General features: G+C 22.0%; 4 protein-coding genes across 4 annotated transcripts; all 4 read right to left on the bottom strand. All coding sequences in view use genetic code 6, as the record gives it.

Moving 5' to 3' along the window:
- Window positions 1-1004: 1004 nt before the first annotated feature.
- On the bottom strand, window positions 1005-5192 carry TTHERM_000954061 (transmembrane protein, putative; the record flags this gene model as incomplete). Its single annotated transcript, XM_012798119.1, has 7 exons — window positions 1005-1054; window positions 1122-1177; window positions 1315-2297; window positions 2680-2771; window positions 3041-3196; window positions 3251-3489; window positions 3544-5192. 7 exons carry the CDS (start codon window positions 5190-5192, stop codon window positions 1005-1007), a joined length of 3225 nt encoding a protein of 1074 aa, XP_012653573.1.
- Window positions 5193-6092: 900 nt separating this feature from the next.
- TTHERM_00954060 (transmembrane protein, putative) lies at window positions 6093-10154 on the bottom strand (the record flags this gene model as incomplete). The annotated part of the gene is made up of 8 exons (XM_001018029.2): window positions 6093-6408; window positions 6494-6525; window positions 6643-7054; window positions 7084-7468; window positions 7522-7706; window positions 8114-8180; window positions 8235-8473; window positions 8527-10154. The coding sequence occupies 8 exons, from the start codon at window positions 10152-10154 to the stop codon at window positions 6093-6095; spliced, it is 3264 nt and encodes a 1087-aa protein (XP_001018029.2).
- A 1093-nt stretch (window positions 10155-11247) lies between these two features.
- TTHERM_00954050 (AMP-binding enzyme family protein) lies at window positions 11248-13607 on the bottom strand (the record flags this gene model as incomplete). Its single annotated transcript, XM_001018028.2, has 3 exons — window positions 11248-11420; window positions 11475-11713; window positions 11767-13607. The coding sequence occupies 3 exons, from the start codon at window positions 13605-13607 to the stop codon at window positions 11248-11250; spliced, it is 2253 nt and encodes a 750-aa protein (XP_001018028.2).
- A 1238-nt stretch (window positions 13608-14845) lies between these two features.
- TTHERM_00954040 (hypothetical protein) lies at window positions 14846-15529 on the bottom strand (the record flags this gene model as incomplete). Its single annotated transcript, XM_001018027.2, has 1 exon — window positions 14846-15529. The coding sequence occupies exon 1, from the start codon at window positions 15386-15388 to the stop codon at window positions 14846-14848; it is 543 nt and encodes a 180-aa protein (XP_001018027.1). The 5' UTR covers window positions 15389-15529.
- Between the last annotated feature and the right edge of the window lie 308 nt (window positions 15530-15837).

The following is a 15837-nucleotide window of genomic DNA, read 5'->3' as shown; positions in this document are numbered from 1 at the left end:
AATTTATTTAAAATTAAATAAGATAGATAAATTATTGATTGATATATAAATTTAGAATTTTGATCTAAAAATTAAATATTTGATTAAACATTTTTTACTTATTTTTATTGTTTTTTAAGATTCGAAACCTGTTTCAAACAAAGCTTTTTATTACATTTTAATTTTTTTTAATTTATAAAAAATATTCCTTATTCTACTAAATATGTATTTCCTATTCTTGAAATCATTATTAGGATAGCTAAAAATATCATTCAAAATATTATGTATTTTTATTTATATATATATAAAATTTCTTATCTAATTTCATTTACAAAATCATACAGACAGAGAACGTAGGGCGAACTATGGTAGAGAATTAGATCATTTAAATGACAAAAACATAAAAAAATAAAGAAAAAAATGAGTTTATTTCAGTTCGTTAAATGACATTTTTAAATAGTCTACAAAATTCTTTAATCAAGCTCGTTTGTATTTTCAACATTAGTGCATCTTTATAAAAATTCTGATAAATATTACTCTTAGAATTTTTTCTATTATAAAATAGCAAATTACATTTCATAATGACTTAACTTACTCCTATATTCTTTATTTATTTATATAAAAATGTATTTAAAAATAAATTATATAAATGATAAATAATTTACCTTGTTAACTTAAGTTACAATTTTTACTGCTCAAATTTAATTCTAAAAAACTTTAAGAGCAACCTATTAAGTGCATAGCTGCTAATTAATCTTTTGTCAATATCATCATGACAGCTTTTTTCAATAGAATTATATCTTGTATGAAGTTTAAAACATTTAGATCTTTTTTGATTTAGTATTCAACTTTTTTATATTAAAATTTACTGATACCACATTCCTTTTATCCTGATTTCTAAAAACTTTAATTCAAAATAATATTTATCAAAATAAATTAAAAAAATGAATGTTACTTTTTATAAGGAATATCATCTTTTATTTTGTATGAGCATTTAGTATTTTTAATTGCATTAAAATTTTATATCAAAATTTAGCTACTCTGCTATTGTGCTATTTCTCTGCTTCACTTAATGCTATAAAAAATTTTTTTACTTATTTAAAAAAAATTCATCAAGCTAGCATTTTATGACAAACTATTACTTAAGAAATCTCTTTGAAAATTCTTCTGCTAGACAAGACAGACACCAATTAATTTTCTATTTTTTAATTATTATTTTAAGAATTTATTATATAATCTGTGTTATTAGAAGTACTATTACTGTATTGATCTTATTCTAATGAACTTTTCTATTTATTTTTAAAAGCTGGAAATATTATTGGTTAATATTTTTACTTTTCTTTATCACTTTTTGAATCTTAATAGCATTATTTTTATTCTTACAAATCTTATTCATCTATATCTAACTCAACTTTTTCCTCTATCTATTGAAAATTTTTAGTATTTTTTATAATCTGTAGATAACTGTCTTGGTATATATTTTTTAAAGATAGTAAGAAAAGGTCTTTTCTTATCGAATTTTATGAAGCCATTCTCCCAAAAATGCCTGTAAGCATCAAAAGAGAAAAAATACCATTAGATGAAAACGAAGTAGATTACTAAATAAAAGCTCCTTACTGAATAGAAGTAATTTGTTTCTGTGACTTTAAGTAGGTTAATACTTACTGACTTGAAAGCGGGTTTATAAAGGCATTTCTATAGTTAACTTGAATCTGTTGAGAAGTTGTGTTGTATTAAGAAGTAAATAGTTTAAATTCTATACCTGAGTTAATATTATCAATCATATTATTGATATCTGCTTCGCTAGCGCAATTATCAGGTACAGTCGTCTTTACTTAGTCTGTGTCTATGCATCTATAAGTGAAAATGTATAGTTATGACCCTGAGTTTCCTTTAGTATTGAGGCTCAACAAATGATTTGTTATATTAGAGAAATCCAAGCAGAGAAAGCCTGTAAGACTTGGGCTTGCGCAGTCTATTATATTTAAAGGTATCATAGTATAATTATCATGGTCTTACAAATAATAGAAGGCATAGTACTAAAAGTATGTCTAATTCTAGTTTGGTTAAATGCCATATTTAAATTAGAAACCGACATAGTTATTATCCATACCAATATCTATTTATCCTTCAGTAATGAAGCTTTAAGTCTTGAAATTTGGGTCTATTTCATTATTGACGTATAGTTTTAAAATGTAAACGAAGTAAGAGAATGTAGTGATCACAACTACCAAAGATAAAATGGTCCCAAAGAGAGTACCTTTCTTTTTTTATTTGCTGCCAATGCCAAACTAGAATTGAGATGAAAATAAGTCTAACTTAGAATAAATAATGTTTAATTAATTAATTATTAATTTTAATTCTTTCTTTTATGCAATTTATTATATATATTTTAATATCAAGTGACACTTAATTAGTTTTTTGTGGCAAAAAAATAAATGTTAATTTTATTTAGCAAACACAAATTTTAATATAGCACTTCTTTCTATAAATAAGCAGGCTATTAATTAAATTAAATTAATATAATAAATAAAAATTATTAAATTGATCTTCCATTTTAATTATTTTGAAAATAAAATTTATAATTTTAAATGACATCGTTTTTTTTTTATAATAGTTTTATTAATTATAATATTTATTATATTTTTAATTTATTTTTATTTAAGTTGAAGCCATGTAAAAATAGTAAATAAAACTTACTTAAATTTTTGAGTAAACACTTTTTTCTTATTTTTTTGTTTTTTCAGGTTCGAAACCTGTTTCAGAACTGTTTTTTATTACATTTAAATTATCTTTAAATTAATAAAAAAATATTCAACTTTATACTAAATATATATTTCCTACTCGAGAAATAATTACTCAAGAGTATCTAGCTACATATATATTAAAATTTATATTAAAATTATAAATTTTATTTATTTATTTATTTTATATAAAACTCCTTATCTAATTTCAATGTAGGAAATAATACATAAAATTTAAGGAGAACTATGGAAGTGAATTAGATTATTTAAATGATAACTAAGAAAGAATATGAGTTTATTTCAGCCAGTTAAATGACATTTTTAAATAGTCTGCACAATTCTTTAATCAAGTTCGCTTGTATTTTCAACATTAGTACATCTTTGCAAAAATTCTGATAAATATTACTCTTAGAATTATTTCGATTATGAAATAGCAAATTACATTTCATAATGGCTTAACTTATTCCTGTATTCTTTATTTATTTAAAAATACATTTAAAAATTATCTAAATTATGAATAAATTAACCTAGTTAATTTAAATTGCAATTTTTACTGCTTAAATTTAATTCTAAAAAACTTTAAGAACAACCTATTAAGTGCATCGCTGCTAGCTAATCTTTTGTCAATAACATCATGACAGCTTTTTTCAATAGAATTATATCTTGTATGAAGTTTAAAATATTTAAATCTTTCTTAATTTAGTATTCAACTTTTTATAATTAAAGTTTACTGATGCCACCTTCTTTTTATCCTGATTTCTAAAAACTTTAATTCAAAATAAAATATTTAATCAAAATAAATTTAAAAAATGAATATTACTTTTTCTAAGGAATATCTTCTTTTATTTTGTATGTGCATTTAGTAGTTTTAATTGCATTAAAATTTTATATCAAAACTTAGCTACTTTAGGATAATGTGCTATTTTTCTCCTTCATTTAATACTATTAAAAATTTGATTACTTATTTAAAACAAATTTCATCAAGCTAGTATTTTATGGCGAATTATTACTTAAAAAATCTCTTTGAAAACTCTTCTACTCGACACCTATTACTGACTAAATTATTGATTCCGTCTCTGTGATAAAATTCTATTTAATATTTAAATTATTTTAGGCTCCTTAAGACATAAAATTATTAATTTATTCATTTGATTAGTTATTAATTTTTTAATTATTATTTTAAGCATTTAAAATGATATTTTCTATGTTATTAGAAATACTATTATTATATTGATCTTATTCTAATAATGTTTTCTATTTATTTTTAAAAGTTGGTATTATTATTGGCTAATCACAAAACTTTTCTTTATCGCTTTTTGATTCTAAATCGCATTCTTTTTATTCTTACACATCTTATTCATCTATTTTTGATTCAACAACTTCTTCATCTGCCTATTGAAAGTTTTTGGTGTTTTTTATAATCTGTAAATAACTGTCTTGGTATATATTTTTTAAAAATAATAAGAAAAGGTCTTTTCTTATCGAATTTTATGAAACCATTCTAGCAAAAATACCTGTAAACATCAAGAGAGAAAAAATACCATTTACGAGTGCAAACACTTATGGCAATGTAGGATATTAAATTTATATTTGTTAAACTATTTCATCAATATAAATTAATGCCACGCTATACGCGCCACCTCCAACCTATATTAGGGCGTATTACCTATCATAGCCTAAATCTTATTAACTATATTGAATTGGTGAATTAAAGTTTGATTCTGTTTAAACTATTAAACCTTATTTTATAGAAGTGTTTTAATTTTGAGTTTTCAATTATGTTACTATGGATTAACTCGCTATGGTAAAAATCTAAGCATTTCTATATCTTTCCTCTATCCTTTAAGAGGTAGTATTGTATTAAGATGTATAAAGCTTAAACCTTAAAACAGAGTTTATGCCATTAATCATACTGTCAATTTCATCTTATTCAGCGCAATTATTAGGAACAAAAGTCTTTAAAGTATCAATATCTCTACAACCATAAGTAAGGATCTAAACTGATGACTTAATGTTCTAATTAGTGTTAAGAGAAAATGTATAATTATATACATTGGTAAAATCAAGGCACTTAAATCCTTTAAGATTAGAATTAGTACAATCGATTACTTTTAGTGGTATGTATTGATTATCATTAGGAGAACTATAAAAAAAGAAAGCCAAATAAACTAAGTAGATCTTATCTGGGGATTATGTGCTCTAATTATTTCCATTTTCAAATCTAAATCCAACAAAGTCACTGCTAAGTGGAACTGAGATCAAGTCGTTATTAATGAAGCTTTAAGACCTAAATGTAGGCTCTATTTAGTTGTTAACATACTATTTTATTATGTAGACAAAGTAGGATAATGTTATCACAAAGATAAAAAATGAGAGCGCTGTACCAAATAATGTACCTCTCTTAGTTTATTGATTACCTGTATTGAATGAAAAAGGAGAAGAAAAAAAATCTAACTTCGAATATATCATTTTTTTAAGTCTAATTATTTTTTTAAAGCTTTTGACAAGACTTTTACTACTCCTACTTTAAGGAGAAATAGATTAATATTATTTAATAAATAAAAAAGATTATTGATTAATTAAGAACTAGCCAATACAATTTTAGATATAAATTGGTTTTTCTTATTAATTATTTGTTTCAGATAATAACAATTTCGCTATTTATTTATTTATAGCTCAACATTCACACAAATCAAATTATAATGTAAAATAAAAAATTTATTAAATTCACTGTAACGAATAACAATTTATTAACTTTTAAGCTTATGTATTTACAAAGTAATCTACCAAATAAATAGTTCACAAAATAGTTTTAATAGTATTTTACTCAGCTCCCCATTTATAATAAATTATTTTTTCTTAGATATTTGACAATTTTTACTTCATTTAAGAGTAAATTAAATAAATTATAATAACTTACTTACTATTGAGGGTATATTAATTTCATTGAATAAAGATAAATATTTGTTTACTTTATAAAAAAAATATTAATAATATTAATTATGTGATTGAATAATAATATTATTCTTAAGTTTTTCTCTAGTATATTTAATAAATTTTACATAGAAATTAATTTTACATTCATAATTTTAATCAATTTTATAAATAATAATACATTAATAAATTAAAAGAAAGAATAAAAATTCTAAATATATTTATTCTTTTTTAAAAAATAATTTTAATAAAAATTAGTTAAATTTGTTGAATAAATTTAAATATGTTTTTTTATTTGTAAAATAAACATCAATAATATTAATTATTTTATAGCTATTCTCAGAAAAATATGATATATAAAAATACATGAAAAAAAAATACAAGGGTTACTTTATTTGAAACATCTGTATATTGCAAATTACACCTCAAATGGAGTCAAGCTATTTAATTTTTCTGAAAAGTATTTTATAACTTTATGAATAAGAATAGCTAATTAAATTTACCTTAATAATTCTAGCCAACTTCCATATTTTTTAAATACAATTTTAAAAATTGTTATGAGCATCCAACCAACTAGAGCGAAGCTAGTTATTCTTTAGTCAGTATCAGCATAATAGCTTTCTTTAAAACCAGCATATCCTTAAAAAAATTCAATATATCCATATCATTTTCAATTTATTCTTCAATTTGGTTTTGTTCTTTAGGGTCCAATCCATTAATCTTTTTTTGAAGTCTATTTCGGCAAGGCAAACTATAAATAAATAAATTAAGAAATAAATAAATAAACAAACGAAGTTTCATTAATTTTCAATAGAGCTAAAAAATTAATTTCTTACTTCAAATTAAATGTCAAAGGTTGACTTAATTGCTAAATTAATTATTATGAATGGTTAATATTTAGTTTTTCTGTTTTTTTTAATTACTTTCTTCTTTCTTGTTTTCACTTTAATCTTTTCGTTAAAGCTCAACTTTTTTGTAAAAGTACTTTGCCTTTTTTTAAAGGACTTAAGGATAGCTTTTAAGACTCATTTTGAATAATCTCAGTTTGTTAACTAGGTTAGGAATTATAAGATTCAGGCTTTACAATTGAATAAAAAATGTTTTCTAAGTCTTATTCTTAATTATTAAAATATATATTAGGATTTTACTACTCTGTATTAAACTTGTATTAAATTTATCTCACTTGGCTAGAGGTCATACTGTCATTATCCTTAAGTGGTTCTAATGTGTTATTATTATTATTGTTATTATTAGACTAGTTTTGTAAATTACATGATTAATCTTAATCCAACTAAAACTTCTACTTACATCTAAAAGTTGGGACAACTACTTGTGAATAAATATCAAATTCTGAATTTCTTACTATCTTCCTTTATGTTTCTCTATTTTATAGTGATCTTTTTTTAAATTATTTGATTGTTCTTACTGTAATTGTTAGGCTGGTTGTTATTGCAAAGGTTCATCATTACTTATATTATTAGATTTTAATATCTATAAGTAATTATCAAGATATAAGTTCTTAAAAAAAACCATTAACAACTCGCTATTCATAAATTATTTTGAGATTTATCTGCCAAAAACTCCTAAAAACATTAGAAGAGTAAAAACAGTATAAATTTGTGCTAAAACTTAAGGAACAGAGGTATTAAATTTTTATGTATTGAACAATTTCATCTGGGAAAATAAAAGCACAACTAAAAGCCCCTATTCCTACTAGTTGTTAAGCTTGTAAGCGAATTAAAAGTTTAAAATTATTAACTATGAGATATCTGAGATGAAAACGAAGTAGATTACTAAATAAAAGCTCCTTGCTGAATAGAAGTAATTTGTTTCTGTGACTTTAAGTAGGTTAATACTTACTGACTTGAAAGCGGGTTTATAAAGGCATTTCTATAGTTAACTTGAATCTGTTGAGAAGTTGTGTTGTATTAAGAAGTAAATAGTTTAAATTCTATACCTGAGTTAATATTATTAATCATATTATTGATATCTGTTTCGCTAGCGCAATTATCAGGTACAGTCGTCTTTACTTAGTCTGTGTCTATACATCTATAAGTGAAAATGTATATGAATTTTTAAAATATAATATCCAAAATCAATAAATCGCTATAGTTGCCTATAGTCTCGACCCCCCCCCCCCCCCCCCCATCAGAAAGGGTTAATTCCTACTGAGAAATAATTACTCAAGAGTAGCTACATATATATTAAAATATATTATAAATATTATTTATTTATTTATATAAAATTCCTTATCTAATTTTAATGTACAAAATAAAACATAAATTTAAGGAGAACAATAGAATTGAATTAGATCACTTAAATGATAACTAAGAAAGAATATGAGTTTATTTCAGCTACTTAAATGACATTTTTAAATAGTCTGCGCAATTCTTTAATCAAGTTCGCTTGTATTTTCAACATTTGTACATCTTTGTAAAAATTCTGATAAATATTACTCCTAGAATTTTTTAGATTATGAAATAGCAAGTTACATTTCATAATGGCTTAACTTATTACTGTATTCTTTATTTATTTAAAAATCGACTTAAAAATAATCTAAATTATGAATAAATTTACCTAGTTAATTTAAATTGCAATTTTAACTGCTCAAATTTAATTCTAGAAAACTTTAAGAACAGCCTATTAAATGCATCGCTGCTAACTAATCTTTTGTCAATATCATCATGACAGCTTTTTTCAATAGAATTATATCTTGTATGAAGTTTAAAATATTTAAATCTTTCTTAATTTAGTATTCAACTTTTTATAATTAAAGTTTACTGATGCCACCTTCTTTTTATTCTGATTTCTAAAAACTTTAATTCAAAATAAAATATTTATCAAAATAAATTAAAAAAATGAATGTTACTTTTTCTAAGGAATATCTTCTTTCCTTTTGTATGCGCATTTTGTATTTTTAATTGCATTAAAATTTTATATCAAAACTTAGCTACTCTCCGCTAATATGCTATTTTTCTCCTTCGTTTAATACTATTAAAAATTTGATTACTTATTTAAAACAAATTTCATCAAGCTTGCATTTTATGGCGAATTATTACTTAAAAAATCTCTTTGAAGACTCTTCTGCTCAACACCAACTACTGACTAAATTATTGATTCCGTCTCTGTGATAAAATTCGATTTAATGTTTATATTATTTTAGGCTCCTTAAGACATAAAATTATTAATTTACTCATTTTATTAATTATTATTTTAAACATTTAAAATGATGTTTTCTATGTTATTTGAAATGCTATTATTATATTGACCTTATTCTAATGAACTTTTTTATTTATTTTTAAAAGCTGGAATTATTATTGGCGAATAACATTAATTTTCTTTATCACTTTTGGATTCTTAATCGCATTGTTTTTATTCTTACAAATTCTATTCTTCTGTATTTGATTTAACTTCTTCATCAAGCTATTGAAATTTTTTAGTGTTTTTTATAATCTGTAAATAACTGTCTTGGTATATATTTTTTAAAAATATTAAGAAAAGGTCTTTATTTATTGAATTTTATGAAACCATTCTCCCTAAAATACCTGTAAACATCAAGAGAGAAAAAATACCATTTACGAGTGCAAACGCTTATGGCAACGTAGGATATTAAATTTATATTTGTTAAACTATTTCATCAATATAAATTAATGCTACGCTATATGCCCCACCTCCAATTTATTGTAGGGCGTATTACCTATCATAGCCTAAATCTTATTAATTATATTGAATTGGGGAATCAAAGTTTTATTCTGATTAAATTATTAAACCTTGTTTTATAGAAGTGTTTTAATTTTGAGTTTTCAATTATGTTATTATGGATTAACTTGCTATGGTAAAAATCTAAGCATTTCTATATCTTTCCTCTATCCTTTAAGATGTAGTATTGTATTAAGATGTATAGAGCTTAAACCTTAAAACAGAGTTGATGCCATTAATCATACTGTCAATTTCATTTTATTCAGCGCAATTATTAGGAACAAAAGTCTTTAAAGAATCGATATCTCTACAGCCATAAGTAAGGATCTAAACTGATGACTTAATGTTCTAATTTGTGTTCAGTGCTAATGTATAATTTTATACACTGCTAAAATCAAGGCACTTAAATCCTATAAGATTAGTGTTAGTACAATCGATTACGTTGAGTGGTAGGAATTGATTATCATTAGGAGAACTATAAAAAAAGAAAGCCAAATAAACTAAATATGTCTTATCTTGGGATTATGTACTCTAATTTCCACTTTCAAATCTAAATCCTACTAAGTCACTGTTTAGTGGAACTGCGATCAAGTCATTATTAATGAAGCTTTAAGACCTAAAAGTAGGCTCTATTTAGTTGTTAATATACTATTTTATTATGTAGACAAAGTAAGATAGTGTTATCACAAAGATAGAAAATGAGAGCATTGTACCAAATAATGTGCCTCTCTTAGCTTATTGATTACCTGTATTGAATGTAAAATGAGAAGAAAAAAAATCCAACTTAGAATATATCATTTTTGTTTAGTCTAATTATTTTATAAAAAGCTTTTAACAAGACTTTTACTACAGCTACTTTAAGGAGAAATAGATTAATATTGTTTAATAAATAAAAACATTATTGATTAATTAAGAACTAGCCAATTCAGTTTTAAATATAAAGTTGTTTTTTATTAATTATTTGTTTTAGATAGTAAAAATTCCGTTATTTATTTATAGCTCAACATTCACGCAAATAAAATTATAATGTAAAGTAAAAAAAATTCATTAAATTTATTGTAACGAATAAGAATTTATTGACTTTTAAGTTATGTATTTACAAAGTAATCTATCAAATAAATAGTTCACAAAACAGTTTCAATAATATTATACTCTTTTTTATTTTTAATAAATGATTTTTTCTTAGATATTTGAGAACTTTTACTTCATTTAACAGTAAATTAAATAAAATTTAACTACTTACTTAATATTGAGGGTATGTTAATTTTATGGAATAAAGTGAAATATATTTATTTATTTTATAAAATAAATACCAAAAACATTAATTAGGTGATTGAATAATAACATTATTCTTAAGTTTTTCTCTAGTATATTTCATACATTTTACATAGAAATTAATTATACCTTCATACTTTTAATGAATTATATAAATAATAATATATCAATAAATTAAAAGAAAGAATAAAAATCCTAAATATATTTATTCTTATTTTTAAAATAATTTTAATAATAATTAGTTAACTTTATTTAATAAATTTAAATATGTTTTTTTATTTTTAAAATAAATATCAATAATATTAATTATTATATTACATAAAGCTATTCTCAGATATTTATTTCTTGAGTTAGAAATATAGACTTAGTAGAATAATAAATATTATTTAATATAAAATTAAAAAATTAAAATAAATAAAAAAAAGGTTTGGAAACAGGTTTGTTTTGAACCTAATAGAACAAAAAAATAACCAAAAAATGTTTAATCAAATATTTAATTTGCTTTTTGATGAACATGTACGAAATAATACAGAAAATTTAAGGAGAACTATGGTAGAGAATTAGGTCATTTAAATGATAACAATATAAAAAAATAAAGAAAGAATACGAGTTTATTTCAGTTAGTTAAATGACATTTTTAAATAGTCTGCACAATTCTTTAATCCAGTTCGCTTGTATTTTCAACATTTGTACATCTTTGTAAAAATTCTGATAAATATTACTCCTAGAATTTTTTAGATTATGAAATAGCAAGTTACATTTCATAATGGCTTAACTTATTCCTATATTCTTTATTTATTTAAAAATACATTTAAAAATTATCTAGATTATGAATAAATTTACCTAGTTAATTTAAATTGCAATTTTTACTGCTCAAATTTAATTCTAAAAAATTTTATGAGCAACCTATTAAATGCATCGCTGCTAGCTAATCTTTTGTCAATATCATCATGACAGCTTTTTTCAATAGAATTATATCTTGTATGAAGTTCAAAATATTTAAATCTTTTTTGATTTAGTATTCAACTTTTTATAATTAAATTTTACTGATGCCACCTTCTTTTTATTCTGATTTCTAAAAACTTTAATTCAAAATAAAATATTTATCAATATAAATTAAAAAAATGAATGTTACTTTTTCTAAGGAATATCTTCTTTTCTTTTGTATGTGCATTTATTAGTTTTAATTGCATTAAAATTTTATATCAAAATTTAGCTACTCTCTGCTAATATGCTATTTTTCTCTTTCATTTAATACTATTAAAAATTTGATTACTTATTTAAAACAAATTTCATCAATCTAGCATTTTATGGCGAATTATTATTACTTAAAAGATCTCTTTGAAAACCCTTCTGCTCGACACCTATTACTGACTAAATTATTGATTCCGTCTCTGTGATAAAATTCTATTTAACACTTATATTATTTTAGGCTCCTTAAGAAATACTACTATTTTAAGCTCCTTAATACGTAAAATGATTTTAGGCTTCTTCAGAAATAAAATTATTTTAGGCACCTTAAGACATAAAATTATTTTAGGCACCTTAAGATATATTATTATTTTATACTTCTTCAGACATAAAATTATTTTATGCTTCTTCAGACATAAAATTATTTTAGGCTCCTTAAGACATAAAATTATTAGTTTATTCATTTAACTAGTTATCAATTTTTTAATTATCATTTTAAACATTTATCATAATATTTTCTATGTTATTAGACATATTATTATTATATTGATCTTATTCCAATAAAGTTTTCTATTTATTTTTAAAAGCTGGTATTATTATTGGCTAATCACAAAACTTTTCTTTATCGCTTTTTGATTCTAAATCGCATTCTTTTTATTCTTACAAATCTTATTCATCATTATTTGACTCAACAACTTCTTCATCAGCCAATTGAATGTTTTTGGTGTTTTTTAAAATTTGTAAATAATTGTCTTGGTATATATTTTTTAAAAATATTAAGAAAAGGTCTTTATTTATCGAATTTTATGAAACCATTCTCGCAAAAATACCTGTAAACATTAAGACAGAAAAAATACCATTTACGAGTGCAAACGCTTATGGTAACGTAGGATATTAAATTTATATTTGTTAAACAAGTTCATCAACAAAAATTAATGCTACGCTATATCCGCCACCTCCAATTTATTGTAGGGCGTATTACCTATCATAGCCTAAATCTTATTAACTATATTGGATTGGTGAATCAAAGTTTTATTCTGATTAAATTATTAAACCTTGTTTGATAGAAGTGTTTTAATTTTGTGTTTTAAATTATGTTATTATGGATAAACTTGCTATGGTATAAATGTAAGCATTTCTATATCTTTCCTCTATCCTTTAAGATGTAGTATTGTATTAAGATGTAAAAAGCTTAAACCTTAAAACGGAATTGATGCCATTAATCATACTGTCAATTTCATTTTATTCAGCGCAATTATTAGGAACAAAAGTCTTTAAAGTATCAATATCTCTACAACCATAAGTAAAGATCTAAACTGATGACTTAATGTCCTAATTTGTGTTCAGAGCTAATGTATAATTCTATACACTGCTAAAATCAAGGCACTTAAATCCTATAAGATTAGTGTTAGTACAATCGATTACGTTGAGTGGTATGAATTGATTATCATTAGGAGAACTATAAAAAAAGAAAGCCAAATAAACTAAGTAGGTCTTATCTGGGGATTATATACTCTAACTAATTCCATTTTCAAATCTAAATCCAACTAAGTCACTGTTTAGTGGAACTGAGATCAAGTCGTCATTAATGAAGCTTTAAGACCTAAAAGTAGGCTCTATTTAGTTGTTAATATACTATTTTATTATGTAGACTAAGTACGATAGTGTTATCACAAAGATAAAAAATGAGAGCGCTGTACCAAATAATGTGCCCCTCTTAGCTTATTGATTACCTGTATTGAATGTAAAATGAGAAGAAAAAAAATCTAACTTAGAATATATCATTTTTATTAAGTCAAATTATTTTTTTAAAGCTTTTTAACAAGAGTTTTACTACAGCTACTTAAGGAGAAATATATTAATGTTATTTAAGAAATAAAAAGATTATTAATTAATTAAAAACTAGCCAATAAAATTTCAGATATAAAGTGGTTTTCTTATTAATTATTTGCTTTAGATAATAACAATTTCGCTATTTATTTTTTAAAAACTCAACATTCACACAAATCAAATTATAATGTAAAAAATTACTTTAAATTTACTGTAACGATTAAGAATTTACTAACTTTTAAGCTTATGTATTAACAAAGCAATCTATCAAATAAATATTTCACTAAATAGTTTCAATAATTTTGGATTTAAGATAAGTGACTAGATTAAAGTTCCATTTTTATTAAATGATTTTTTTTCTTAGATTTTTGATAATTTTTACTTCATTTAAGAGAAAACTAAATAAAATTTAGCTAACAACTTACCTACTTACTACTAGAGATATGTTAATTATATTGAATAAATTTAAAAAAACTTTTTTATTTTATAAAATAAATATCAAAAATATCAATTAGGTGATTGCATTATAATATTATTCTTAAGTATTTCTCTAGTATATTTCATACATTTTACATAGAAAGTAATTTTACCATATTACTTTTAATGAATTAAATAAATAAATATATAAGTATATGTATTATAAAATTAAAAGAAAGAATAAAAATCCTATTTATATTGTATTATATGTATATTCCACAAAAATGATACATAAAAATTTTTATTATTATTTATATAGAGTCTTTTATTAGCAAAGAATTTTTTTTTTTGAACACTTATTAGGTGTCCCTTTTAATTAGTATTCTGAAGGTTAAGTTATTAAAAAGTAATGAAAATAATAATTGATTTTTGTTATGTTAATAGACGACAATATTTAAATTAGTGATATTAGTTTTTAATTTAGACGAATGTACACTCTTAATAAAATAATTTTTTTATTTTAAAAATTATAAATATTATTTATGAATATATCTTTTATTAAAATGAATATTTTGGAATAATTAAATATAAAATTAATTTTAATATTTTTATTTAAAATTAATATTGATTTTTGAATCGCTTTTGAAATATTTTGAAAGATTAAATTCAGAACACTATTAATTGAATAGAAAAATAATAAATAATAAGTAATTTATATTATACATTGGTTTATTATTGAATAATTATATAGATAGAATTACTATTTGTAGATTGATTCATTTATAGATTGTATTCATATTATTAATATTTGATTTATTTTCTAATTCATTAATTCTCTACTCTTATTATCTTAAAATTTAAATCAATTGTGGCCAATAATAAAGAAGTTGTTTTTCATCTTTAACATTTTATAATTAAGATAGTATTTATTCATTTTTCAATTTATTCTATTAATTTTGATCGCTATTGTATCTTTAATAATTCCTATTTTAGAAGTCTTAATTTTAATGATTTATTTTATCAGGCTGAGAATAAGAGTGATGATTTGCTAATTAATCTAATTCACTTTGTATTTTATTGTATATTTATGCATTTTATTCATTTGATTATTAGTTCTTTTTAGGATCGTCACCCAATATTTAGCTTACTTCAATTGAATATTATTTTATTCTTAAATCTATTTGATTCATAACCTATTATTCTTAAATTATGTTTCTATTTGGCTAAAATAATTCTAATGCAAAATTCTTTAAAACTGTGTCTTTTTTATTTTTATGATAGGCTGATATAATTTCTCTTTCTTTTTATATGGACGTCATTGCATTTTCCAAATACTATAAATTTCCTTTTGTATCCTTTCTCTTTTTTTCTCGTTTAGTATACTTTATGAAGCTTTTTGTAAAAAGTAAAATTTGATAATAATGTATTAATAATAAATAAATATATAAATTATTATTAGTTCTAAAAAAAATAAGATATATCTAAACACTTAATATATTCATTTACCTTTCATTTGGTTGGTAAATTTATTAAGCATTTTTTTCAATAAAAAATTGAATTAATCTATTCATTTTTTCTTATTATTCTTTACTATAAATTTTGATTTTATTAAAAAATAAATGAAATTACATTTATTTATTTAATTATCAATCTATTTAAAAAATTCTTCTTTTTAATTCATTTCAAAGCTAACAATTTTTAGATTTTAAAACCCAATTAAACAAACATAGTGTTAAATAAATAAAAAATGTATTTATAAATTGACTGC

The sequence above is a fragment of the Tetrahymena thermophila genome (genome assembly GCF_000189635.1).
Source record: "Tetrahymena thermophila SB210 genomic scaffold scf_8254602, whole genome shotgun sequence".
Lineage (NCBI taxonomy): Eukaryota > Ciliophora > Oligohymenophorea > Hymenostomatida > Tetrahymenidae > Tetrahymena > Tetrahymena thermophila.
Note: the sequence above shows the minus strand (reverse complement) of the source record. Positions and strands in the feature narration are given on the sequence as shown.